Source organism: Onychomys torridus, chromosome 21 (assembly GCF_903995425.1).
Source record: "Onychomys torridus chromosome 21, mOncTor1.1, whole genome shotgun sequence".
NCBI classification, from domain to species: Eukaryota; Metazoa; Chordata; class Mammalia; order Rodentia; family Cricetidae; genus Onychomys; species Onychomys torridus.
In genome coordinates, this window is record NC_050463.1 from 19,351,936 (window position 1) to 19,378,241 (window position 26,306).

The 26,306-nt window shown below is 43.3% G+C and overlaps 1 protein-coding gene across 1 annotated transcript in view; it reads left to right on the plus strand.

The window, feature by feature from the left end:
• The first annotated feature begins 2,890 nt into the window (after positions 1-2,890).
• Positions 2,891-26,306, plus strand: part of Lrpprc (leucine rich pentatricopeptide repeat containing) — an 85,120-nt gene continuing 61,704 nt past the window's right edge. Inside the window, exons 1-11 of the mRNA XM_036170536.1 lie at positions 2,891-3,102; positions 15,529-15,716; positions 16,794-16,916; positions 21,128-21,249; positions 21,352-21,410; positions 22,627-22,713; positions 23,237-23,363; positions 23,618-23,762; positions 24,185-24,330; positions 24,542-24,647; positions 24,729-24,836. Coding sequence (XP_036026429.1) covers positions 2,954-3,102; positions 15,529-15,716; positions 16,794-16,916; positions 21,128-21,249; positions 21,352-21,410; positions 22,627-22,713; positions 23,237-23,363; positions 23,618-23,762; positions 24,185-24,330; positions 24,542-24,647; positions 24,729-24,836 — 1,360 coding nt within the window. The 5' untranslated portion in view covers positions 2,891-2,953. The remainder of the gene's footprint in view (positions 3,103-15,528; positions 15,717-16,793; positions 16,917-21,127; positions 21,250-21,351; positions 21,411-22,626; positions 22,714-23,236; positions 23,364-23,617; positions 23,763-24,184; positions 24,331-24,541; positions 24,648-24,728; positions 24,837-26,306) is intronic.

Below are 26,306 nucleotides of genomic sequence, written 5' to 3' on the forward strand. Positions count from 1 at the left end.
AGATGACTATGGCCCTTCCGGGTCCAAGGGTAGAAAGCTGCAGCTTACATGTGGAATGTCTTTCACAAACTCTTACACTTTGTCCCTGGTTGGTGCTGCTGTTTTGGGAGATGGCGGGTGTTAGTTATTTATGCGGCGCTCTTACCCTGAGAGGAACACGTCCCGAACACGACAAATCCACGGAAGAGAGGTTTATTAATATAGGATAGGAAGAGACGTGACAGACCTGTGTGAAGCACACACGTGAGTGAGGAGACAAAAGACAGAGGAGAGAGGGAAGAGAAGAGAGAGACCTGTGCAAAATGGTGCCGGCTTTTTAAAGAGTGAGCCGCGCATGCGTACAGGACCGCATGTGGCTACTCCACGCATGCGCGTAGATTACATGGCCGTGGGCGCTTTACGCAACCATGTAAAGCCACGGAATCCTAGCCATGCGAGACCGGAAACAATTAGGCGGTCCGCCGGCAAGCCCAACCTTGTGGACATGTTGTAGTTTTCTATCAGTGGGAACTTTGGGGTATCATTTTTCAACCTGCGGGTTGTAACTCCTCAGGCTGAATGACCCCTTCACAGGGGTCGAATATCAGCTACCTTGCACATTAGATAGTTACACTACGATTCATCACAGTAGTGAAATTAGTTATGAAGTAGCAATGAAAATCATTTTAGGGTTGAGAGTCATCACAACATGAACAATTAAAGGGTCGCAGAACTAGAAAAGTTGAGAACCACTGGCTTCGGGGACGGAAGTAGACCACTAAGTCATGCCTTTGAAACTGATACCCCGTCTCCAGTCTCTTCCCCTTTTCTCTACTTCCTGTCCAACATGAAAACCTCCGCTTCTCCACGTTCCCATCACTATGGTGTTCTGCTCAAGTGAGGCAGGCAAGGAAAACGGTCGACTGAGAGCTTTGAAACTGTGAGCCAAAGTAGACTACTCCTTGGAAGCTGTTCATGTGCCACGCAGTTAAAAGTAGCTAACACAGTCCAGTGCAGTGATGGCGTTAGCATTCAGGCATTCACACCGGAAACTGAGCCACAGCAGGACGTGTCATCAGCAGTTGCCAAAGATTTGATCCTGGCTACTGCGGACAGTAGTGAACTCTCCCTACCCACATGTGCTGTATCCCCTCATACCAAGCAAGTGCTTTCTCTCCCTGCTCTTTCCTCCTGCTCTTGTTCAGAGGCCGCCTCTGCAACCCCCCCACCCCACCAATAAAACTCTCACCTGAGCTCTGTTGCACGGTATGACTGTGGTACCTCCTGGCTCCAACTCGCCAAGGTACCCACTAAATCATTACAGATGGGGTGCTGTGGTCACATGCATGCACAAAGACAAAACACTCATACACATAAAATAACAATAAATCTTTTTTTTTTTTTAAATGCAAGTGAATACTAGTACCCCAGCAACACACCAAATTTTCCAATGTTTTTTTTCCATCTCATCTATATAAAAGTCTAAGCCTTAAAAATTAGCTCTCTGTGTGTGAGTGTGTGTGTATGTGTGCAAGGTAACCCCTATGACCTCCCTGTCCAACCCCCACACTCCCTGCTCATTGTGGTGATACTTTATTTGTAAAATGTGATTTTATTTGTATATTAATAAAGTTGCCTTGGGGTCAGAGCAAGCCATAGCAGAAGCTGGGTGGTGGTGGCGCACGCCTTTAATCCCAGCACTTGGGAGGCAGAGGCAGGCGGATCTCTGTGAGTTCTAGGCCAGCCTGGGCTACAGAGCGAGTTCCAGGAAAGGAGCAAAGCTGCACAGAGAAACCCTGTCTCAAAAAAACATAGAGTGGAACTCGGAGTAAATTAATCTTTCTTTTTTTTTTCCTGAGGTTATCAAGCTTCCTTTTCTCCAAAAGAAACGTAACCGTATATCCGTTCAATAAATGCTTATCGTATGGAGGGTGTCTCAACTTGAGCAGGAGCTTCCACTACCCAAGAGGTCGCAGTCCGTGCTCTCAGAGTTTGTTATCCAGCAGGAGAAACAGCCGAATCGGAAACTTCCAGAGGGAGAAAGAATCTGAGTGTTCACCTGGTGGCAGCCAAGGAACCAGCTAAGAAGGTAGAGGGTGGAAGCCTGTTCCCAGTTCGGGAGAGCGCACAGGGAACCGTTTCAGTCCGCCAGCCCTGCGCAGACAAGAACTTGTTGTACTAGCTCCAGACTTACCCGCAGACAATCACACCATTCTCTGAATAGCTATATGGGTGTATTAACTGAAAGGAGGAGCGGATCAGTGAGAAAGACAAAGTTCAATCTCAACATTTCAAACTATAGGACCTTTGTTAAAATCCACTGATTTCATAAAGCGAGGCACTGCCGATGCGCTTAGGATGAGGTCTGCGTTTATTCGTCTACCCTATCCCCAGCCCCAATCACACGAATCGCATATATTTAACTTGGGGACCCACAGCGCAGCAACACATTTTCCTTCGTCAAGGTTTCCTCTGGCCCGCCTTTCTGAGAGCTAGGGCAGGAACTACGTCACTGAGCAACCAGGGCCGCAGCGCCGCAGCAACTTAGGAGCAGGGAAGGAACGTCGGGGCCACTCCGGGATCTGCACGGTCGGCCCTTCCCGGCAACTCTCGGGGTCGCACCTAGTTGGCCCCCCACAAGCCCTTGCGCGAGCATGGGCGGAGTCGACCTCTAAGGGCTCTACCAACTGCAAAGTATAGGGGGGGAATCTGGCCGAGCTCTCTAAGAATGGGGGGGGGACAAGATATATGAAAATAGGGATTTTGAGGATAGAGCACAAACATGATCTGTTTTAAAGCAAAAACGGGATCTCCATGCCCCAGGCAGCCCGGCTTTCCTCTCGTGTGTGCCCTGGCCCGGCTCCAGCCCCCCTCCAATTGGCTCTTGGTCCGTCCCACTGGGGGCGACCCCGTCATCACGTGTTCCTCCAGGTCCTCTGCAGGAGCGTGCATCCTGGCTTGGGCACGCTGAACCATGGCAGCCCTGCTGAGACCCGCGCGTTGGCTGCTCGGGGCCTCGGCGGCCCCGCGCCTCCCGCTGTCCCTGCGTCTCTTTGCTGGCGGCCCGGGCCGGCTGTTTTCCGTCCCCCGGGTGACGGCCGCTGGTGGCAGGCCGCCCGCGGGGTGAGTACGGGACCCTTCCTCCTGCCGGCGGACGGGCCGGTGTCGGGCTCGCACGCTCCGGCACCGTGCTGCTGGCAGCTCAGGCATGAGCCTCCCATGCTTTGGTCAATGCTTTGCCTGTGATTTTGGGGTGACAGGGTTGAGCGTCTTGGGAAGGTCATGGTCGAGGGCATGGCTGGCTTCCGGCCTGATGTTTGAGGTCGCCACCTGCCCTCCGGCTGCAGATGGCCCGGGAAGCTGAGGGGTTTTGGGGGTGCTGCTGCGGTGGATGCAGGCGTTTGTGCCATTATTTAGGAGTAATCTTCTTGGATACTGTCCCACACTGTTGATCAGTAACCTGCTAGTATGTGGTCATAGGAAACTTGGGGTTTTCTTTTCTTTCCCCCCCTGGGGATGGGGTTTGAAGTTTTGAGTGACCGAGGGGTAGTTTAGAGCATGACCTTTGGATTATGGCCAGTTCGGGTTTTTGCCTGGCCAGTTCTATTTTTGCCTGCGTTTTGTTGAATGGAGTTTTCCTTTAGTGTCATAGGTTGGACTTTGTCTCAAAAGAATAGGTTCAAGAACACATGCATGGCACTGTGTTGGGATCTATCTAGGTATGCAAAAACAAGTTAAATACCCAGTTAGTGTCAAGTGTTTGTATGAATACGTCCTCGTGGAATGAGGTTATAAGGGAGGTAAGAGTGTTCATTTGATGCGTATTCTAATCACCAGAAAAAGGAAGATGGGTACTTCAGTTTTAGCACCAGATAGAAAATGACAATTGAATGACCCACAGAAGAACGTTGGGGTCTAGCAAGAAGATTTAGGAACTTATCTGGAGTTGGAGATCCATGGACTGAGGGTCTTCAATTTATTTGCACTATGCCATTGGACAAATCACTCAACATTCCCCTGAGGTGGGGAGCAGTTCATGAGATGCAGGGCCTACATGTAGTAACTGCTTTCCTGCTGTAATAGAAGCAGTTTGGGGCCTTGCCTGTGTTTGTGTGTTAGGCCTGAACGGTGAACCTTCAGCAGTCAATGCCTTTGCCATCCCCACATCTCTTCATCCTTCATCCCCAATCCCTTTTACGTTCCTTTAGTCTACTGGTTCTCAACCTGTGGGCCCAGACCCTTTTGGGGGTGCATATATCAGATATCCTGCATATTAGATATTTACATTATGGTTCATAACAGCAAAATTAAAGTTATGAAGCAGCAACTAAATAATTTTATGGTTGGGGGTCACCACAACACGAGGAACTGTGTTACAGGGTCACAGCATCAGGAAGGTTGAGAACCACTACTCTAGTCCTTAACATGAGGCCAGAGGCCAGAGGTCAGTGTCGAAGTGCTGTTGATCTCTGTCATGTTTGGGAAACAATGAACACATGTTAGCAGTAGACTCCTGGTCTGGATGTTCAGCAGATCTGGGTCCCATTTATTTTCTGCACAATGTTAGACCTTTTACTTGCTTCTCTGAACTGGTTAGTTGTGTCTGTCAGGGAGAGGTGCCAGATGTCTCTGTAGAGCTGATCTTTTGTCATTCAGGACTCAAGTGTCTCTATAGAAGAAGCTTCGCCTTAACATGATTCAAAAAGTGACCTTGCGGACCAGCAAGGTGGCTCATTTAGAAAAGGCACTTTCCCTGCAAGCCTGAGGACCTCAGTTTGATCCCCCAGGATCCAGGTCAAAGGAGAGAAGCTCCTGCAGCTTGTTCTCTGACCTCCACCTGTGTGCACACATAAAAGAGGAAGGAAAAAGGAAGCAGTGGCGTTAATGAATCTGAGCCTTGTCTGTGGCCTGACCCACCTGTGTCATGAATTTAGTTTCTGTGGTGGAGAGGAAGCCGTTGGAGCACAGTGCTTGGTTTGGTTCACAAAGCTGTGTGCTCAGGTCTCAGTAGGCAGTAAAGTAGTATTTGTTGACTTTCGCTGGACTTTAAACTCTTTTCCCTACAGTCTCCTGTCCATCCCACAACGTCTTTTTGTTTGTTGGTTTGTTTTGTCTTTTGATCCCTCCACTCCCCCCCAAGACAAGGTTTCTCTGGCTGTCTCTTTTGTAGACCAGTTTGGCCTTGAACTCATAGAGAGCCACCTGCTTCTAGCTCCCGATAAAGGAGAGTGCCACCACCGCCTGGCTATCCCACAACTTCTAAGTCTGCCTAGAACTTTGCATCTGAAAAACACAACCTTTTCTCATGGCTCTATTTATTATAGAAGCTTCTTAGTCTCTTTCCTGCTTAGGGTCCCTTGTCTCCTTTGCTCATTTTTCTTCATTTACTCTTCTGTTCTGTTCTCATACCTCTGCCTGAGGCCATCAATGTCTTACTACTTTTTTTTTTAATGTAGCCCTGGCTGTCTTGGGACTTGTACCAGCTTGGCCTCAAGCTCACAGAGAACCGCCTGCCTCTGCCTCCTTAGTGCTGAAATTAAAGGTGTGTACTGTATGCCAGAAGAGCATGTCAGATCCCATGGACTTGTAGTTAGATGCAGTTGTGAGCTGTCTGGCATGGGTACTGGGTACTGAACTTGGGTTCACTGGAAAAGCAGGAAGCATTCTTAACTGCTGAGCCACCTCTCCAACCCCATTTATTATTATTTTTTGAATCGTAAAATTCATGTTCCTTGAGGAACAACTAAATTACAGAGAGAGAACACCAAAAACCTCCTTAACTGTCACCCAGAGAGAGCCATTGGTATACCGTTAGTATATCTTCCTGGTCATTTATAAATATGTGGCTGTATGTTGGTTTTACATCACTTTTGCAGAAGACATCGTGACTACCAAATCTGTGTTCTGGGCCTGAATCTCTGGCATCTCCAGCTTTCCTTTCTTTCCATGATGGCCCTTTCCCGGTGCTAGCTAGGATGGCACTGTCAGTTTCTTGCATCTCTGGATTTTTTTGCACCTACCTCCTACTCAGGTTTTGCTGTTGTATGTCAGATGCTCCTGTACTGGGAGGTTTTGCTGTCCTATGTCAGGTTCTCCTGTACTGGGAGGTTTTGCTGTCCTATGTCAGATGCTCCTGTACTGGGAGGTTTTGCTGTCGTGTGTCAGGCGCTCACGTACTGGGAGGTTCTGCTGCCGGCAGCTTACATCTTCTCACTCTGCGTTCTCCTTGTAGATGGCCCTTTTGTTTCGGTGGTTTAGTCATTTCTTGCCTCTAGCACTGTGGTTGCATTGTTTCTCGTGGACATGGGCTGTCAGTTGGATAGTTCCCTCATGCTTAGCCACAGGTACCTCAAACCCAGCACATCTTGAGTGGAACTCAGCTTTTCTCCCAAGTCTGTGCTGTGAGTGTTGCTGTTTCTGTTACTTAGAAAGAGCCCACACGTGTTTATGCTTGCTTCCCTCCCCTCCCTTAACATCTCATTCTCCCTTTTCATCAACAAATGATAGAATGCTGGAGTTCTGCTTCATTTGGGATGGATACCCCATCTCTCCCGACCCCATCAGCTATTGGTGAAATTATTAAGGCCTCTCCACGTAGTTAAAAGGGAGGTTTATTTTGTGGGGTAACTTACAAATGAAGGGGTAGGTTACAGGGTCTGGCAAAGGTATAGCGCAGTCCGGCGGTGTTCTCTGGAGAACTCTGCTCGGTCTACCTCCAGCGTCCAGGGTCCCGGAACCAAGAGAGCGACCTCCTCTCGATCCTTGGTCTTCCGCTTCCTCCTCCGCCCTGCCTTGTGGGCGTGACCATTACCGAAGCCTCAATGGGGGTTGGAACTTCCAGGCCAATGCTGGGATGGCTACCCACTACAATCATCCTTTCTCTAGAGTTCCTGATAACCCTCACCGCGTCCCTTCGGGTTCACAGTGAAGCACTCTGGTGGCTCCCACTGTATCCAGGGTAAGGTCCTACCAGGTGCTTTGGAAAACCAGATGCCTCACCTTTTCTGTCTTTGCATGGCAGGCTGTAAAAACTACAGTGAGGGCTGTTTCCCTAGGAATCTTGTGAAAGTGCATTATAAAGATCTGGCCAGGACTTAGGCAAAATGTCTTAACAAGCCTCCAGATAATAGAGGTGCTGTGGGGCTGAGTCAGGAGGGCCCACTGGGCCAAGGTGCGTAGCTTTCTGCTTTTGGGTCTGATGCTCATTCTCGTATTGAGAAATCCACGTCCTCTGAAGGCTTTTCAGCTGCTGTCCACGGGAGTGTTCCTTTGATGCCCTCTTGTGAGCTCCTGTAAGGGTGAGATGCCGCTCGTCCTGTTACTGTGTGTAAGCAACGGATGCTGTTCCCTGCGCCACTGTAGACCTGTTGTTAGTTTTTAGAGGCAAGGACACTTGATCTTACTGTTCTGCCTCCTTCGACGTCTGCTTTGCTCATGGAGTAGGTCTCAGACATTTGTTGACTAAATCAAGGACCATCATACACTGAGAGAGGGATGGTACGAGATGAAGATTAGGAGTACCTCTGTGCTGTAGTGCAGCTCTGCATTGTGCTTTCCAGCTGTGCTATGTCTGACTTAGATGAATAGGCATTATTGAGTAGAATTATTATTATAGGTGTAATTGAGTAGCATTGCTTGATCTGTTTTCAAAATTGAAGCACCCAGAAATGTGCACCCCTGTATTCTTGGGTCTTGCCCTTCAGTTTACTTTTTAGTATTTGTCTCTTTTTTGGAAGCAAATTCTTCTGGCCCTTACCTTCTCCATGAGGAGGATGAGAAGGATTTCCTTTCTCCTATTCTTTTCTGAAGCAGCCGTGTTTCTCCTAAGATTTTAAAGTAATCCTTTAAGGAATGATAAACTGGAAGCTAAGTCTCTATGAAAGTGGACCTAAATTGATAATTGGGGCCTAAAGGTGAAGGTTGCCTGTCTTTATGAGAGTCGGCATAGAGACAGAAGAAAACTTTTCCTTTTCACTGGCATTTTGGAAAGCTCTTAGAGCCTGAATCCTTTGGGCCTCTGAAACCTAAGACTCAGCCCTGCTCTGTTTATAAGTTTGTGAAAGCTATGGCAGTCCCATTGTGATGTTACATGCTCATAAGATGATATGAGATTGTATTTCACAGAGGAGGGCAGCCAGGCTTGTTTTCGGGAAGGAGACCAACACTCGCGCGCGCGCGCGCGCGTGTGTGTGTGTGTGTGTGTGTGTGTGTGTGTGTGTATGAGTGCGTGCGTGCGTGCACGCGCGTGCACGCGCACGCGCGCCTGTAGGTTTCTTTCTCAATGTGTGTAGGTGATGTGCCACTGTGGGCTTATGAGGTCAGAGGATAGCTTTCTAGAGCCAGTTCTCCTTCCATCATGTAGATCCAGGGGCAGAACTCAAGTCAGACTTAGAGGCAAGTGCCGTTAGCCACTGAGCACCTCCCAGCCCAAGAAGGAGCCACATCCGTCAAGAGGACATGTACTGCGGATTCAGTGTTCGAAGGCTAAAGACGTCCATGGACTTGGAAGCCACGCTTTGATCTTATGCAGGCTGGTGAAATTTGGTACTACAAGTTGATGCCATACTAGCTCCATGATTGATTGTAGAAGGGTCTCGACCCAGAGGAGGATTTTGAATGTGATGGGTCTTGACAAAATTTGTTTGGACTGTGAGAAGGAAGCATTGCCAGTTAGGAATGGTGTTGGTGCTGCAGACTGGGCCCTCATCTAGCGGCACAGAACTGAAAATCTTCCTTTCCTGGAGAGAGACCAGGAGGTTGGTGAGTGTTAGAACTTGGAAGGGTAGATTTGGGGACCAGGACAAGCAAGGGTCATTAGTACAAACCCTGATCCAGACTGACTCTTCGTATGTGGAGTACCCACAGCTCATTCTCTGGGCCGATAATACAAGTAGGGAGATGGAAGCTTCTCAGACTGTGCTTCTTGATTCTGAGATAGTCTGGAATGTGTTTTAGATGCTGAAGGGTGACTTATAATTAGAACATTTATTTAAGAAGATTGGATTTTTATTAATGTGATCTGTGTACGCACATGAGGACAGGTGCCCGCACAGGCCAGAAGAAGGTGTCAGATGACCCTTCTGACATGGGTGCTGGGAACCAAACATGGGTGTTTCTCAAGTGCGATATGTGGTTCTTGTGGCTCGGCTATCTTTTAGGCCATAAAAATGTTTCTTAAAAAGCAATGGATGACATATAGTGTACATAATGAATATAAGACCTGGATGAGATCTCTAGAGTCTAGTCCATGCCATTCTAATTGTATAGACTGAAAAATACCTTGCTTCATTTCACACCATAGGGCCAAGTCTGGTTCTGGCATTCTCCAGCACTTTCTGCCATAACTAAGATAAGGCATACAGCCCTTTGGACTGGAGAACCTGGTACAGAGGGGAGAGCTAGCCTGAAAAGAATTGCCGTTTCAGGACAGCAGCTGGAGCAAGTGGCCCTTCTGCCCTAAAATTCCTAGATTGTCGTAAAGCATGAAACCATGTTGGGAGAGAGCTGAATTTGGTAAGGCTTTTGGAGTAATACTTCAAAGAGAAAAATCATTACAACTTAATTTTACAAAAGGTTTAGAAAAGTCACAAATTTACGGAATGCTTTCCATAAGAGAGCTATTGCAGGTTGGGGATTTAGCTCATTGGTATAGTGCTTGCTAGGCACAAGGCCCTGGGTTTGATCCTCAGCTCAAAAAAAAAAAAAAAGAAAGAAAGAAAGAAAAGAAACTGTAAAAAGAGAGAGAGAGCGAGCGAGCGAGCTATTGCTTGGCAGGTGGTGGTGGTGGTGCACACCTTTAATTCCAGCACTCGGGAGGCAGAGGCAGGCAGATCTCTTGAGTTCCAGGCCAGCCTGGTCTACAAAGGGAGTTCCAGGACAGCCAGAGCTACAGAGAAGCCCTGTCTTGAAAAACCAAGGGTAGGGGAGCTGTTACTTGGTGAGTACTGTTTTATTAGGGTGAGAAGCTGCTTGCCTCCTGCCCTCATCTTCACAAGGTAGACTTGTGTGTGGTGCAGGGGGTCATCCCAGGGCTCTAGCACTGAGCTGGCATCTCCAGCTCTAGGCAGCTGTTTTTATTCCAGTAATGAGTCTCCCTGAATCATGCAGCTGTCACAGTGCAGCTTAGGTTTGAACAGGTCTTTGAAGGTGGTGAGTGGTGTTGAGATCTCATCTGATGGACTGAAGAGGGGCCATGCTTTAGGAGATGCTATGGTTGACCTATGCTAAGCTGACTTGCCAGGTCTACAAAGGGAGCGTGGCCCAAATGTAGAGCATTGTGTTCTGTCTGCAGATTTTTACTTGTTTTGGGGCCCATTCTGTGTATTTGCTATTTAAATATTTAATATTTTTCTTTTTATTGGTCTTGGGTTTAAACTGACATTTAAAAAGCTGACATTAAAAAAAAACATTTTTACCTTCTGTGTATGGTGTTTTGCCTACATGTGTATTATTTGTTGACCATGTGCATATAGTGCCCATGGAAACCAGAAGAGGGCGTCAGATCCCCTGGAACTGGATTTATAGATGGTTGCTAGTACCAAGTGGGTGCAGGGGATTGAACTCTGGTCTAGAATAACAGCTGGTTCTCTTAACCACTGAGCTATCTCTCTAGCCCTTAAACTAACATTTTTATAACTTTATTTTGTCTTAAGCAAAAACATTAATAAGAAAAGAGCTGAATTTGATAGTTACTTTTTTTTTAATTTTCAGAAAGTAAAACTTACAGAAATAGAAAATCCTTGCCTAAATGCAGTCTCAAAACCATCTTGCCTAGAAGTGTGTTGTAGACTAACTTCCTGGTCTCAGTTAATGCTCCTGTAAGGGAAACACTATTATTCTATCAGCTAAAAAATGTTTAGTTTTGGGGTTGGGGATTTAGCTCAGTGGTAGAGCGCTTGCCTAGCAAGCACAAGGCCCTGGGTTTGGTCCTCAGCTCCGGTAAAAAAAAAAAATGTTTAGTTTTATGTGAGTGTTTTCCCACATATATATCTGTATACTACATGTGTGCCTGGTGCCCATAGAGGCCAGACGGGGTGTCGGATTCCCTGGAACTGTTTTTGCAACTGTTTTTGGCTGCCATGTGGGTGCTGGGAACAGAACCTGGGTCCTGGAAGAGCAGCCTGTGCGCTTTAATCACTGAGCATTTCTCTTGCCTCATCCTTTTAAGGTTTAGGCGTAGAGACTTCTTGGGCTACTCTAAGAGTGTCTGAGACTGAGTAATTTATAATTGTGGTTTTGGAGGCTCCACATTATCTAGTTGTTCTTATCTGGGTTTAATTTTGACCACTTTGAAGTACGGCTCCAGCATTGCAGCCGGGTGATGTCTTTGCGATGGACCACCCAAATGCAGATATGAATTCTCATCACATCTTTAACTAGCTTCTCTGTGATCTGGGGAACATTGGTCAGTTTTCTCACGTGTAAGGTGGGGGTTGTCATAATCATTTACTATTACCTAGCATGCATTAGAAAGTAGCTATTAACAATACACTTTTTGTCTTATATGCCTATCCTTATCTTTAACCCTGATAGCTCCAAAGTGATTTTAAACCAAATCATTAACCAGGGGAGAAGAGTTTGAAGAATGTGTGTGATGAGTTTAGTGCATATTCAGTTAAAAGGAAAGAGTAACACTTGAGTATCAAAAGAGTATTTTATTTTAAATATTTTAAAATTCTGTATTTAGAAAGTGTATGACCCAGGTTATAGTTGGGCAGAAATTCTGAGCAGATAGCTCACTAGAGAAAACAGACTTCACATAAGCATGAAAACTTCCTAAGAGTTCATAGGTCCTTAACAAATTGTAAATGAAAACACTGACGGGCTAGCTCACCTGGAAGAATGTCTGCTGGAGCCCAAACACTGAAAACTGAACGCTCCAGTGATACAAAGAAACAGCTCCCATTAGCTGCTGGAGGAATGCACATTGCATAGCTCTTCTGAAAGCTAGTTTCATAGCCACTTACAAAGCTAAATGTAGACTTCACACTAAGTATTTGCCCAAGTGAGCTCAGCTGTTATGTCCTCACAAAGATTATACACATATGTGTAGTAGTTTTACTCAACATTGGCAAGTCCAAGATAGCCTTCCGTAGCTGAGTTGAAGTAAATTTACCCACACTATGAAATATTATACATCCATTAGAAGAAATGGACCATCGTACTGTGGAAAGACATGGAAGAACTTGAGATGTTTATTGCAAGGGGAAAAGCCATTCTGAAATGGCCGCATGTTACTGTGCAGCTGTCTGACACCTGGAAAAGACACTGTAGGAGTGGAGAAGCCATCCCCATGGCTTGCTCAACCTGCTTTCTTATAGAACCCAGGACCAGCAGCCCAGGGATGGCCCCACCCACCATGGGTTGGGCCCACTAACTTCTAGAAAATGCCCCCGGCTGGCCTACCACTGGATCTCGTGGAGGCATTTTCTGATTGAAGCCCTCTCCTCTCTGATGGACTCTCACTCTGCCAAGTTGACATAAAGCTGGCCAGGACAGAGAGGTACCAGGTAACAGTGGTTAGTTTGTCATTCTTGCAAATGCAGAACACTGATGTGGCTTGGTGGTTGGCAAAACTGGAGAGGGAGGTGTCTGTGTGTGAGCTGTACTTTTCTGTATGCTTAAAAAAAGTTCTTTTTAAAAAATGGCACCGGCTTCAAGTTTACCATCCATTCGCCTGGATGATAAATACTCTGCCACACTATTGTTGTTTAAAAATAAAAAGACAGCAACAAAATAAACTTGAAAATGCCAGATTTTACCAGAGGAAATCCATGGATAACTGGAATATGAATGGGGTTTACCAGAGGCTCAGGGTAAAGGAAGGTGTTTGACTTAAAACACGAAGAAGCTGTTATCAGTGGTAGCTGCATGAGCTGATAAGGCTACATCAGTTGAGGCTTTAGAATCTAGAGGAAGGATGCTTCTTCGTGTGCAAGCCCGTTTGGTGGACTCCTAACTCGTATTGACCCAGCTTGACCAACCACGGGCATGTCCCCTCCTTTCTATCACAGCATGCCCATTGCTTGTGACCCAAGGCTCCTGTTCCTTCTAGGCACGTCAGAGTTGACGATCAAAGTCAGTTCTGGTTGGAGTTAGGTCAGGGTAGAGCATTTGCTTTGCATGTGGGAGGCCCTGGTGCAGTCACCAGCCTTGTAAAAGAAAATGAACGGGGAAAAAACAAATTCTGGACTGTATTATTAATGTACGCTAGCATTTAAAGTTCCATCAAGTGTGTGTATGTGTGTGCATGTGCACTCGCACACACAGCTCTTAGTAGTCACAGATTTGAGTTATGTAGAAATTAGCAAGTTCACTTCCACTGCTCAACACATTGTGCATGAATATGAATTATTGCACGTTATTCTGGATTATTGAAACACTGCTGCTCTCTTTACCGCACACTAGCAAGGACATACATAGTTTTGATGATTATTACAGTGAAATATGAATAACCATTGGGACCTTTGATAAATAAGGAGAGACATGCATCTAGTTTGTGGATGATAACCTATCATTTAAGTAATTCTGCGCTCCTAACCAGCAGCTGTCTACACAATCCACATACACAATGCATGCACACGCACACGCACATGCACACAGAGGATGTCATTGTATTTAGTAGTATCCCTACTCCCCTACCATAGTTTCTGACTTATTTCTTTATATATGATGTCTAGGCAGTTGTGATTTGTCTCTGATCACCATGGTATAATTTCTACTCCAGGATCAATTACAGACTCTAGTTTACATTACTGTGTGACAGAGCTTTTGATGACGTTTCACATACACAGTCAATTTGTGACTGGCTAATAACATAGGAAGACAATGGCTTTTGGGGGGCTGAGCCCAAACCCAGGGGCTTTGTATGCTAAGTACATGTTCCATCGCTCAGTTCTGCACTTAGCTCCTATAGTTTTATTCTTACATTCAACACTGATATATGGTATAGAAGGTCTCTATGCCAGAAAGTGTGGTCATCATCCTGAAGGCATTTTCTGAATTAATAGTTTTAGACATGATGCTTAGTATAATTTAGTGCAATTAAAATTAAAGTATTCAGAACAGATCCCCAAGAATTGAATATGTTGAAAGTGAGATATTTGAATTCAGAGAAAGCCTTTCAAAATTAAGGATTTAAGACAGTATTCTTTACATGTAGAGTTTATTTTTTAGGTTTGATAGTTGTAAATCAAGTACAGCATTTATTCCTGTAGTATGAAATACCTCTGCACAGTTGAGAAGTTTAGTTGTATATTAAACTGCGTTATTAATATATTAAAGAGTTGCTTGTTCTGGAGGTGTCTAGCTTAGTACGTACGGTGCTCTTTAGCATGGGTCCCATCCCTGCACTGGATAACCCTTGGCACAGGCCTGGCATGCCAGCAGAGTGGAAAGCAAGAGCATCAGCAGTTCAAAGTCATTGTTGGTTCCATAGGAAGTTCCCGGCCAGCCTGGACTAAATGAGACGCTGTCTCAAAAAAGATTCTGTAAAAATATGTATTATTCTGATCTTAACTCATTTCTTACCTGACATCTTTAAAATTAATACTGCTTGAGCCCAGAATACAGTTTTATTTTTGATGGTTCCCACTTTGAAGAGTTAGGGAGGTATACATAGTGTGTTGGAAAGTGCAAAGCTCTGAAATTGAGATGCTTGCTTTACTTAGACAGATGGGAAATGACTTGGGCTTGAGTGATCCTGTGAAGGAAATGTGCAGTCTTAACTTGGAATAAACTTCTCCTTCTGTGTTAAGTAACTGATGTAAAATGTTAGTTTGTTGGGCTGGAGAGATGGCTCAGTGGTTAAAGAGCACTGACTGCTCTTCCAAAGGTCCTGAGTTCAATTCCCAGCAACCACATGGTGGCTCACAGCCATCTGTAATCAGATCTGGCGCCCTCTTCTGGTGTGCAAGGACACATGCAGACAGAACACTATGTATAATAAATCTTTTTTTAAAAAGTTATTTTGATGTAAAAGTTGGGAAAAACATTTTTTTTTAATGTCAGTTTGTAATAAGCTCATGCCAGAACAAATCCTTGAAGGTAGTTTTAGAGTTTGGAGTGCACCTTGGCCTTTTGTTTATACAAATGAGAAGAGCTTCTTGCATGAGCTGCTTAATTTTCCTTCATTAAGGAAATTCAATTTTAGCTGCTTAGTTTGAAATGATTTCACGTTAGGTTATCAATACACTCAGAATCCACCCGAGTTTTACCGTTCGTGCGTGTGTATCTGTGTGTGTGTGTGTGTGTGTGTGTGTGTGTGTGTGTGTGTGTGTATCTGTATCTGTGTGTGTATGTGTGTGTGTATGTGTGTGTGTGTGTGTGTGTGTATATCTGTGTGTGTGTGTGTGTGTGTGTGTGTGTGTGTGTCTGTGTGTAAAATGAAAACTGGTTTGTTACCACTTTACTTCTCTGAGTACTTCTGCTATTGCATTGCAATATTAGGTATTTAGTGACTGTCAGAACTTGGTATAAACTTCACACCAGCGATGCCCTGACTAGATAGCAATTTACTTAGTTTGTTACTAATTGTATTTTATTTTACAGAGAGCAGCTGAGCCAAGCCAGGTTATATGCCATTGTCGCCGAAAGGAGGGATCTTCAAGAGGAGCCTGCTCCTGTGAGAAGGAGTCAGTTTGACTGGGCTCTGATGAGACTGGATAGTTCTGTCCGAAGAACGGGCCGCATTACAAAGGGACTTCTGCAGAGAGTCTTTGAGAGCACATGTCGCTCAGGTATTTGGGACTTCCCCCTGAGTGTGTGGAAGCTCACTAAGGAGTATCTTGGATACTAAGTGTCCTGTGACTACCATCCTGCTGTCCTTCCAGTTCACCCAGGCAGAGTTCAGAGTTCATTTCAGATTCAGCAAATAGCCATTTGCTCCCCCTGGTCCCTAGAGTTGCTTTCAGTGGTACACTGTGGAGAAGGCCCCAGGTTTTCCTGGGGTGAGCACAGTGAAGACTGGGAGCCATTTCCCTTCGGTTCTGTCAGCCTCTGAGCAGGCAGAGCGCCTAGATCTTGGATAGTCTGACAGGAGCTGCAGGTCCTTCACTCCCAGGCTCTTCTTCCCTCTCCTGCAAATACAAACGCAACGCACTGGCCTGTACAATTTTGTGTGCATTTTAAGAAGGCTCTCCCAGAGCCTGTTGGTGGGCATCCGTTCCATTCGAGAGCAGTTTCCAGGGATGAGGTGTACAAAGAGGTCCGTGACGTTAGTCATGGGCATCTACTCAGAGATGCTCACCCGTCAGCAGTTTAGGAACTTGCGTTTTCTCTCCAGCCCTTTCCACCCTCTCCAGTCCTAGGCACACACAAGTGTGATTTCTGCCCTTAGTTACGTGCTCCGAATGCACTTGTAGATGGAGTTATACAGTAGTGTTTATTCTTGTGTTGTCTTAAAGTCTGCTCTAAGGGACATGGAGACCAAGCTTAGCTGTGATAATGGGAGCTCATTAAGGTACTGAGAGGTAGAGCCTGTGAATTGCAGCAGTCACTGCTTAGGGGTTAGAGTTCTCCTCGGATCCATCAGTCTTACACAGTAGTATGTAGGTTTCTTTCATAGCCTTGGATTTCTTAAAGCAGACCACTGCTACACACTTCAGTTGTGCTGTTTAATAGTGGTATGGATTGGTGCTGTTTACCCTCTCGTCTTTGGTGAGCTGCGGCGGGTGGGGAGTGGTTGTGGATCATTAATGGATATTTTTCTTAATCCCTTTGAAAAGCCTGAAGATTTTCAAATAATTTATAAACTTCAGATGGAGCTTTGCTGTTTGCCTCTGTTTCCCTGTAATCTATCAACTGTTTTTCTGCAGGTAGCCCAGGTGGTAATCAAGCCCTGCTGCTGCTGCGCAGCTGTGGTTCACTCCTGCCCGAGCTGAGTCTTGCAGAAAGGACAGAGTTTGCTCATAAGATATGGGACAAACTTCAGAAATTAGGTATGATTGGTTTAGTGCATGACATGCATAAAGGTGTAGGTAGTTTTTTGTTCCACTGAAAGTGTTCTTCACATCAGTATTCTAATCTTATTTTATCATAGGACTTCTTGACTCACTACTATTTTGGCAATATGTCTATTTGGTGAGTTACAGTGACATCTAGGGGCATTAAGAGGAAAATAGTTTTCATATCGTGAATTAGAATTTTGATAAGTGAAACAATAGACATTTGGGCTGTCAATTTTAACTCAACCTACAGTATTATAGTATTGTTAGAATTTAGGTACACATGTACTCACACATAAAAGGGTACTCTACTGTATCTTATAAAGCAGGGACGGGACTCAATCCTAGTGCCTTTCACTGGGGATCAGGTCAATAAATTATGGCAATTCTATGATAGAGTATCATGAATCTTCACATATTGGTGAAATAGACATAAAAATTAAGATGTTGAACAGTATACACAGTGTACCATCGTCTATGAGCAGTGAGTTTTCCTATGTACATGTATCCACTATATTGAAATATTTCTGGTCTGGAAGGATGATAAACACTGATAAATTTTTACTCATACATTTGTTGTTGTTATTGTTAAGACAGGGTTCTACCATGCTGCCCTGGCTAGTGTGGAGTTTGCTCACAGAGAATGTTCCCCTAGTGTTGGGGTTAAAGGTGTGGGCCACCGTGCTTGGCCAAGTGCCCTTTTTTTGATACTGTAAAATTTGAACCAGCTGGGGCATGGTGGCACATGTCCTTAATCCCAGCACTCAGGAGACAGAGACAGTTTGAGACCAATTTGAGACCAGTCCGGTCTACAGAGTGAGACTATCTAAAAGAAAAAAATTAAAATTAAAAAATAACCAAAATTAAAATTTTTGAACCATATAACATTTAATATTAAAAAATAAATAATTTTAAAGACCACTTGATAATTGATATTCATTCCTGATTTTTAAAGTCCTTGAATGGTAGAAGGAAGTTTCTTCATCTTGTTAACATCTAAAGCCAGCAATGCAGCAGCACTGTTGGCTTGCAGGTGGTTATTGGTCTGTAGAGCCCCAGAAAGTCAGTTTAGTGTAATTAGCTGCACATACTAAAGGAGAAACCTATAGCTTTCCTAATTACAAAATCCTTAGGATCCAGTTAGGACAGTGACAAGCACATACGATGTCTGGACTGGCCTTTCTGCTATAGCTGTATGGAAAAGCTGTAGAGTGAAGAGTGAGCTTAACCTCACAGCTTTGAATGTATTTTAAAAATTAGAAGATACTTATGTATATATTGGATTCACAATGGGAAAGGATTTTTAAGTATAAAAGCTGCAGAAAGGTGGTAATGAATGGAGTATAAAAAGGAGAAGCTTAAAAAATTTTTTTTGAGAGAATTTCACATATGAGTACTGGCTTTGCATTATCCTCCTACCCTTTTCTTCCTCCAGCTCCTCCTTTGTATTATCATCCTGCTCAAATTCATAGCTTTTTTTTTTCTTTACTTACTGTCACATATATATATGATTATGTAAATACAATATGCTGCTGGGCAGTGGTGGTGCACGCCTTTAATCCCAGCACTCGGGAGGCGGGGGCAGGCGGATCTTTGTGAGTTCGAGGCCAGCCTGATCTACAGAGCAAGTTCCAGGAAAGGTGCAAAGCTACACAGAGAAACCCTGTCTCGAAAAACCAAAAAAAAAAACAAAAAAAAAACCAAAAAAAAAACCAACCAATCTGCTGAGTCCATTGAATGGTACTCATACATATATGCTTTTAGGACTGGCCATGCCTTTAATCACAGCACTGGAGAGGCAGAGGTAGGTCTAAACAAACAAACAAACAATAAACAAAACAAACAGAAGAAGGAGAACAGGGAGAGAGGGTAATTTCTAGGGCTAGCATGGGCAAAGGTCTTGTTTCTGTGTGAGCTGTATAATTTAAAAACTTGCTAAAATGAGAGAAGTATTTGCAAAAACGACTATAGTCTAAAATAGAAAACAGTCTTTTCTAGCAGGAATGAAAATACTTGGTTGCCATTTTGTCAGAGGTTTTCCTTGCCATGGCAGTCTTTGGAGAATGGACTGGGTTCCACTTTGTTACAGTAACACTTGAGACTTGTTGAATAAATGGTTCCAGGAGCCTGGTGGACTGCCAGTGTGACTGTTGTTTACAGATTTTTGCTTCATTAAATAGGAAACATTAGCACAGTTCAGAAGCCAAATGACTCAATCAGGTTTTAGTGACCCATTTTTATTCTGAGGGTAGGCAGTCAGATATAAGTTTAACATAAAATTTTAAAGAAAGAACACTGAAAAATGATGTAATACCTGGGGGTGAATGTGCAGGTACATGGGCACATTTGTATGCATATATGTGGACATCAAAGAGCACCATAGAGTTTTTCTCAAGTACCATCCACTTTTTCTTTTCTTAAGATCTTAAGGATCTGTCACTGTGATCCGACTCACTAATTATGTTTGGCAGGCTGGCCAGCAAGCCCCAGGATTTGTCAGTTTGTGCTCCTCAAAGAGTAGAATGACAGTTATATCACCATGCCTGGTGTATTAGTTAATATTCCTTTTGCTGTGATAAAATGCCTTGACAAAAGCAACTTTATTTGATTTATTTTGCCTCACAGTTTCAGAGTAAAGCCCTTCATTTCTGGGTAGTTAAGACAGCACGATCCAGAGAGAGCTGGTCACATTGTTTCCACAGTCAGCATGTTGTACTTCTTTCTTTTATACAGCCCAGTTCTCAGCCTGGGGAATGGTGCCACCTGCCTTGGGTGGATCTTCTACCTCAGTTAATCTAACTAATTAAAGTAATTCCCTCACAGAAATGCCTAGAGATTTATCCCCAGGTGAAGGTCTTTCCACCTCAGTTAACCTAATCAAAGTAATCTCTCACAGATGTCTAGAAACTTGTCTCTCAAGTGAGTCGAGGGCTTACCAAGTTGACTATTGAGATCATACCTGGCTTTTTCCATGGGTGCTGGAGATCAAACCCAGGTCTTGTTTGTGTAGCAAAAATTAGACTGAGTGAATTATCTTTTCCAACCCTTAAATTGATTGTTGTTGTTGTTGTTTTAAGTAAGTGTTATGGCTTCTAAAATATACAGTTGAAGACATTCTCTGGTAACCTTGTTACATACTCATGTTACAGGTGTGACTGACAGTTCCTGGTGAGGCCTTACTTCAAATGTTACAATACTGAAGAGTCTAGACCCCTTCAGTGGTGATGCCTCTAATCCCAGCATTTGGACGACAGGGTAGAAGGATCACCACAGGGTTCGATGCTTGGCTTGATCTAGATAGCAGATCCTAAAACAGTCAGAGGGTATGAGCAAGACCCAAAACAGCAGAAAAAGAGATTAGCTTCAGTTCATGCTACTGAAATTGCAATCTCTTGTCATTTATGTGACTATAGACAGTTGGAAGGAAATATCTATCTCCCTTGTCTGTAAAGTGAGAAAAAATAAAAGTGTTTGCTGAAAATCTGTGAAGAATAATAACCAAGCCTTTATGTGTGTACCCCTTAGCATAGCTCCTGAAAAATGGTATTTTATATGTATGTAAAGATGAAAACAAGGAAGAATTTATTTAATATAACTGCCTAGAATCTTATAAACTGATCCCAGATAATGACCACTACTGTGCAACATACAATTAATTGACTAAGGATAAAAGATTTAATAGAAATTAAATGCAACATGTTACTCATTCAAGTGTGCCCAATCTGTGACCTGAAGGTCACATGCAGCCCAAGGCATTTGTAGGTGAGAGATCCTACTGCCCTGCCCACAATAATGTCATTTGTGGGGAGAGTCCTAACAGATATGACTTTAGGTAGTATCCATAGGAAGAAGACAAGGACATTAGAATATGGGTAAATAATGCTAGCAGACTGGAAATGGTGTTCAGATTAAAGGAGGAACAGGTCCTTCAGGCAGAGGCTTTGGGTGACCTGGTAAAGATTAAGAAAAATTGCCAACAGTTCTACTTGATAAAGTACTTGTAGTCACAGTTCATCTGCAGCATGGTAAGGACTGCCTCACAGAGGAATGCCTCTGTCACCTAAATGCAGAGGTGTTGGCAGCATGTCCTCACAGGAAGACACTACTGTTCATAAGTGAGCAGCCTTCAGTATCTGCAGTTTGGCTGTTCTAAGGATATGATGGTAAATGCTTTTCTAAACATCTGATTTCAATTTCATCTATAGGTACCGTGTATGACGTTAGTCATTACAATGCGTTACTTAAAGTCTATCTTCAAAATGAACATAAATTCTCACCTACTGATTTCCTGGCTAAGATGGAGGGAGCAAATGTTCAGCCAAATCGGGTAGGTAGCAGCTGTGTGGGCGCTGAGCAGCCACGCCCACGTCTGCTGTTTCCCAGGAAAGGGTAGATGTCGGAAAGGTTAAGCTGCCTGTTTCATTGGCAGGTGACATACCAGAGGTTGATTGCTGCCTACTGTGATGCTGGAGATATTGAAGGTGCCAGGTATGTATGTCTTACAAATGTGGTTGTTGTTTAGTTTCCTTTCCCTTTATTTATTTTGTGTTTCTGTGTGTGTGTGTGTGTGTGTGTGTGTGTGTATATGGGGGCGGGCATGAGTTTGGGAATCAAGAGGACAACTTGCAGGAGTTGGCTCTGTCTGTCATGGATTCTGGGGTTCAGCTCTAGGCGTTAAAGTCCAGTTGTTAGGCTTGGCCATAAGCTCCTTTGCCCCCCCCAAAAAAAACTATCTCATCATCATTAAGTATAGGTTTATACAAATAGATTTGCAAATTGTATGATCCTAAAATGTATCTACTTTTTTGAAAATTTATCCTTTATAAAGGGAATTCTTTTAGAAGTATCTTAATATATTAAATTTAGTAATATGATTTTAAAAAATTGTTGTATAAAAGGGAAAGAAATAAAAGTTGCTTTCTTAATTAGAACCGAAATATAGATTGTTGATATGATATGCAAAGCTGGATTTACCTTTTTTTTGTTTGTTTTGTTTTTGTTTTTCGAGACAGGGTTTCTCTGTGTAGCTTTGCACCTTTCCTGGAACTCACTCTGTAGCCCAGGCTGGCCTCGAACTCACAGAGATCCACCTGCCTCCGCCTCCCGAGTGCTGGGATTGAAGGCATGCGCCGGCGCCGGCGCCGCCACCGCCACCACCACCACCTGGCCTGGATTTACTTGTTTTTAAAAAACTATTTTCTAAGGGAGCTATCCTTAGCCATTTAAACTGCTCATTTGTAAAAGTAGGAATATTTTCTTTGCCCACTGATTCAGGTAAAATTTAACTGCAGTCTTTCTTTGCCTATAAAAATATTATTGCCATTTTAGCCTAGGAAATAAGGAGTAGGTTGAACTATGCAATCCATTTTTAACTCAGTGTATTAATTTTTTTCCCTCCCAAATGAGTCCTTATTTCCTCCTCATGCTGGGATTGAACCTAGGGCCTCTCACACAGGTTAGGAGGCAAGTCCTGTACCACTGAGCCACAGTCCTGCCTTACTTAGTAGTTCTACCAAGGGGATTCAAAACTGTTGACACCTCAAGGAATACCATACTATAAGAAGGGGACTATTTTCCCCATGATTTTTGTTTGTTTTGTTTTTTTAAAGAAGGACCTGTTATGCTAAACAGAAAGAACTTAGGGCCCAGTTCATAGGCGCATTAGCAAGTGTCACTGATAAATGTTACTTCTCTTTTGTTGCAGCAAGATTCTTGGATTTATGAAAACAAAGGATCTTCCCGTCACAGAGGCAGTGTTCAGTGCTCTTGTTACAGGCCATGCAAGAGCTGGGTAATTTTCCACGGGGCTTTGGTTTGTCAGCAAGGTTTTGGTCCTAGAAAATTACTGTAGAGGACATGTTCATCTATTCCTCCAAACAATCTGGTGTGAGGTGGAGCACACTGAAATTTGTTATACAGAATTTACAGTTACTCGATGTTAAAAATTGGCCTTGATTGGAGGTGATTAAATTTTAAAGTTTACTGATCTGGGAAGTATTTTTATTTTTCACAAGTGAGTAATCTACTCTGTTGTTCATAGGTAAACCTGTGCCCTTGCACACCTAGTATAAGAATGTGCCTTACTTAATTTTTATGCAGTTATTACATATGGGGGTGACCTTATCTATAAATGCTTCAGATACTTATAGTTTCTATTATTTCAGAAATATGTAATCTATTTAACAAGTAGTTGTCCTTATTGGGTATAATTCCCAGTAGTATTTAAAATTAATGATTTTAATAAGCTTATGCATATGTTTTAGACTGAAAAATTTTATTCAGCAATCTTAGGTTTTCTTTGAAATAATTTATAGAGATATGGAGAACGCAGAAAATATTCTCACAGTGATGAAAGAGACTGGCATTGAACCTGGGCCAGACACGTATGTGGCCTTGTTGAACGCATATGCTGAGAAGGGTGACATTGACCATGTTAAGCAGGTATGGTTCATGCTGTGTAAGTCAATATTGAAGTCATAGTGTGAACTTGTGCTACATTTTATGTGAAGCAAAAAAACATAGCTGTGTCTGTCTTAAAAATGTCTTGTAAAGAGTAATATTCAAAGAAAATTATTAGTTGGATAATTTGATGTTGATATGTGATAGTTACTGTTGGATTAGGGTATTAAGTGTTGTTATTTTACTTAGCTTTAATACTTCTAATGTTTCATTTTAATTACTACAACCATCTTTAGATTCTGGAGAAAGTGGAGAAGTCAGATCATTATCTTATGGACCGTGATTTATTGCAAATTATTGCTACCTTTAGTAAGGCTGGGTATCCTCAGTACGTCTCAGAAATTCTGGAAAAGATTTCCTATGAAAGAAGATATATTCCAGGTACTTAAAACTTTTTATCTACATGACTTTTGTGATTACCTGGATTACTATTTCTTGGTACAAAGATACTTCTGGTACAAAGGGTACTTCTTAATAGTAGTGGATTGTGGGAAATAAACATAGGACTCGTGGTCAGTACAGGAAGCTATGTTAGTTAACTGAGTGCTCCAGGATGTGGTAATAGGAAGTATTTTACATATGTAGATATATCCTCTTGGCATTTGCAGTTCTTGGTGTTCGGGTGTGTGTGGAGGTCAAAGAGGGCAACTTGCAGGAGTCAGATCTTTCCTGGGGGTGGAACTCAGACCACACAGCTTGACAGCAAGTGCCTTTATCTGCTGGCCATGTTATTTCACTAGTTGATTACAGTTTAAACAGATCGCTCTGTTTAGTAACAACAGATGTCTTTATTTTCTTCCCAGATGCAATGAACCTCATTTTGCTTTTAGTCACTGAAAAGTTGGAAGATACTGCATTCCAGATTTTATTAGCATTACCAGTGTCAAAGGAAGAGAACGGAAATGTATTTGGCAGTTTCTTTTTGCGGCACTGCGTGACTATGAATACGGTATTCTGCCTGTTTTCACTTTGTAGATTGTGTGGTCGGTAGTGAAATGAGATGCTTTAAAATGGGAGCACTCGTGAGATGAGACAGGTTGTGAGCAACCTGAAGCTTTTCCTGTTGAAGATTTCTGGATAGAAAGGGAGAAATTGAGACTTTTCATTGCCAAAGACTGTATTTGCAGGCTGTCCAACTGACTCGGTGTCTTTCCCCTCAGCCTGTGGAGAAGCTCATCGACTACTGTAAGAAGCTGAAGGAAGCCAAGCTGCATGGTTATTCTTTGCAATTCACTCTCCAGTGTGCTCTCCTGGCCAACAACACCGGTACTGTATCCTTGCAGTTCAGACCAGCATTGCAGAGTTTCTCTGCCGTAGCACGCTGACATATGATGGGTTGTTTTTCAGCTTTGGCTAAAGCAGTGATGCAGGCTTTGATGGAAGAAGGGTTTCCTATCCGAACTCACTATTTCTGGCCATTGCTAGCTGGACATCAGAAAACAAAAAATGTTCAAGGTGAGGTTTGTCTTTTATGGACTCATAATTGGTCAGAGTGCTTGCAAGTAAACACACATCTGTTTGAATTCTTTAAAAGCACACTTATTTCTGAGAATTAGATCTCCTGAGAAACTGGAATTGTGCTAAGTAACACTAAAGTAGATGTTTTTCACTGTAATTTCATTTCTTAGTTCACCTCTTCAACAAATATTCATACTTGGGAGTGTAGTGTAAACAGTTTGTCTAGCCATAGAGAAGTTATATATGGTGGAGTTCATAAAACAGAAAGTGTGGCCCTTTCCTCAGTGGGCCAGCCTGTGCTTCCCTGCGCTCAGCTCTGGGCGTTGATTGTAAAGTAGTGCTTGTGTGACCTGACAGCCTGCTGATTGAAGACAGAAGTGCTCAGTCTTTGAGCTTCTTAAGTACATGGAAGCATTTAGCATACTTTTCCCTGTACACATGGGATGTCTATAGGATATGACTGAAATGGAACAAATATTAAATTTTAGAGCATAGTATCTAATTCTTTGGTTTGCATTACTGGTAATCAGAAAGAGTAGTCTCATAAAAAGATGCTTTTAACAGAAGTACCTCCCCCTTGGGGAAACAAAAATGGTCCTTTTTCATTTTATCTCCCAGTATAATGTGCTTTGGAATGAGATGCAGGGTTGTTAGTGTGACATTGGGTGACAAACAGAATGCACAAACAACAAAAAGTGCTTTTAGCAGACTTTCCCATTGCAATTTTATTTTAAATATACGGTTGTCTTCTGCTTTAAAGGAAATAGGGAAACAAGTATTCCCTAATTGTTTCTGGTTATAAAAGTCTCTAAATCCTTTTTAGAAAAGTCTTTGTGAAAACAATATGAGTTGGTTAACTCTTTGTATATCCTCCAGTTCTGAAAGCATGAAGTCCCTTTAGCCTAGTATTTCTGCAGTACAGGACAGTCACAGCATCCCATCAAACTCTTGGGCTTGTTTATCTTGACCCTGGTAGGAAAATACTTTTGGTGCCTTTTGAAATAAATATCCATGTATCAGGTAAGCTTCCTGGTTGCACCATTTTGTAATGTCTACCCTTTGAAGTAGCTGCTACATTAATAGTTAGTGAACCTAGAAGTCCAGGACTGTTGTAGCTAGAGTGAGCTAAGAGTGTAGAAGATGGCTTGTCCATCTGAGAATGGAGACTTGAGGATGCTTTGTTGAAAGCTCACATATATTATTGAGGGAACTGAGAGCCAAAGGTTCAGGGACTGACCACAGATGCTGGCACTATGTCAGGATCAAAAACGATTTCTGCACTTTGTAATACTTTTTCCGGTCACAGCCACTCTGTAACTATTACATTGTTTTAGGAACATTCTCACTTGTCCTTTGTGGTGACCTTATTGTGTACCCTAATAAATTTTGTCTGAAGATGAGAGGACAGAACAAGCCACTAGATTAGACATAGATGCCAGGCAGTGGTGGCACACCAGCACTGAGATC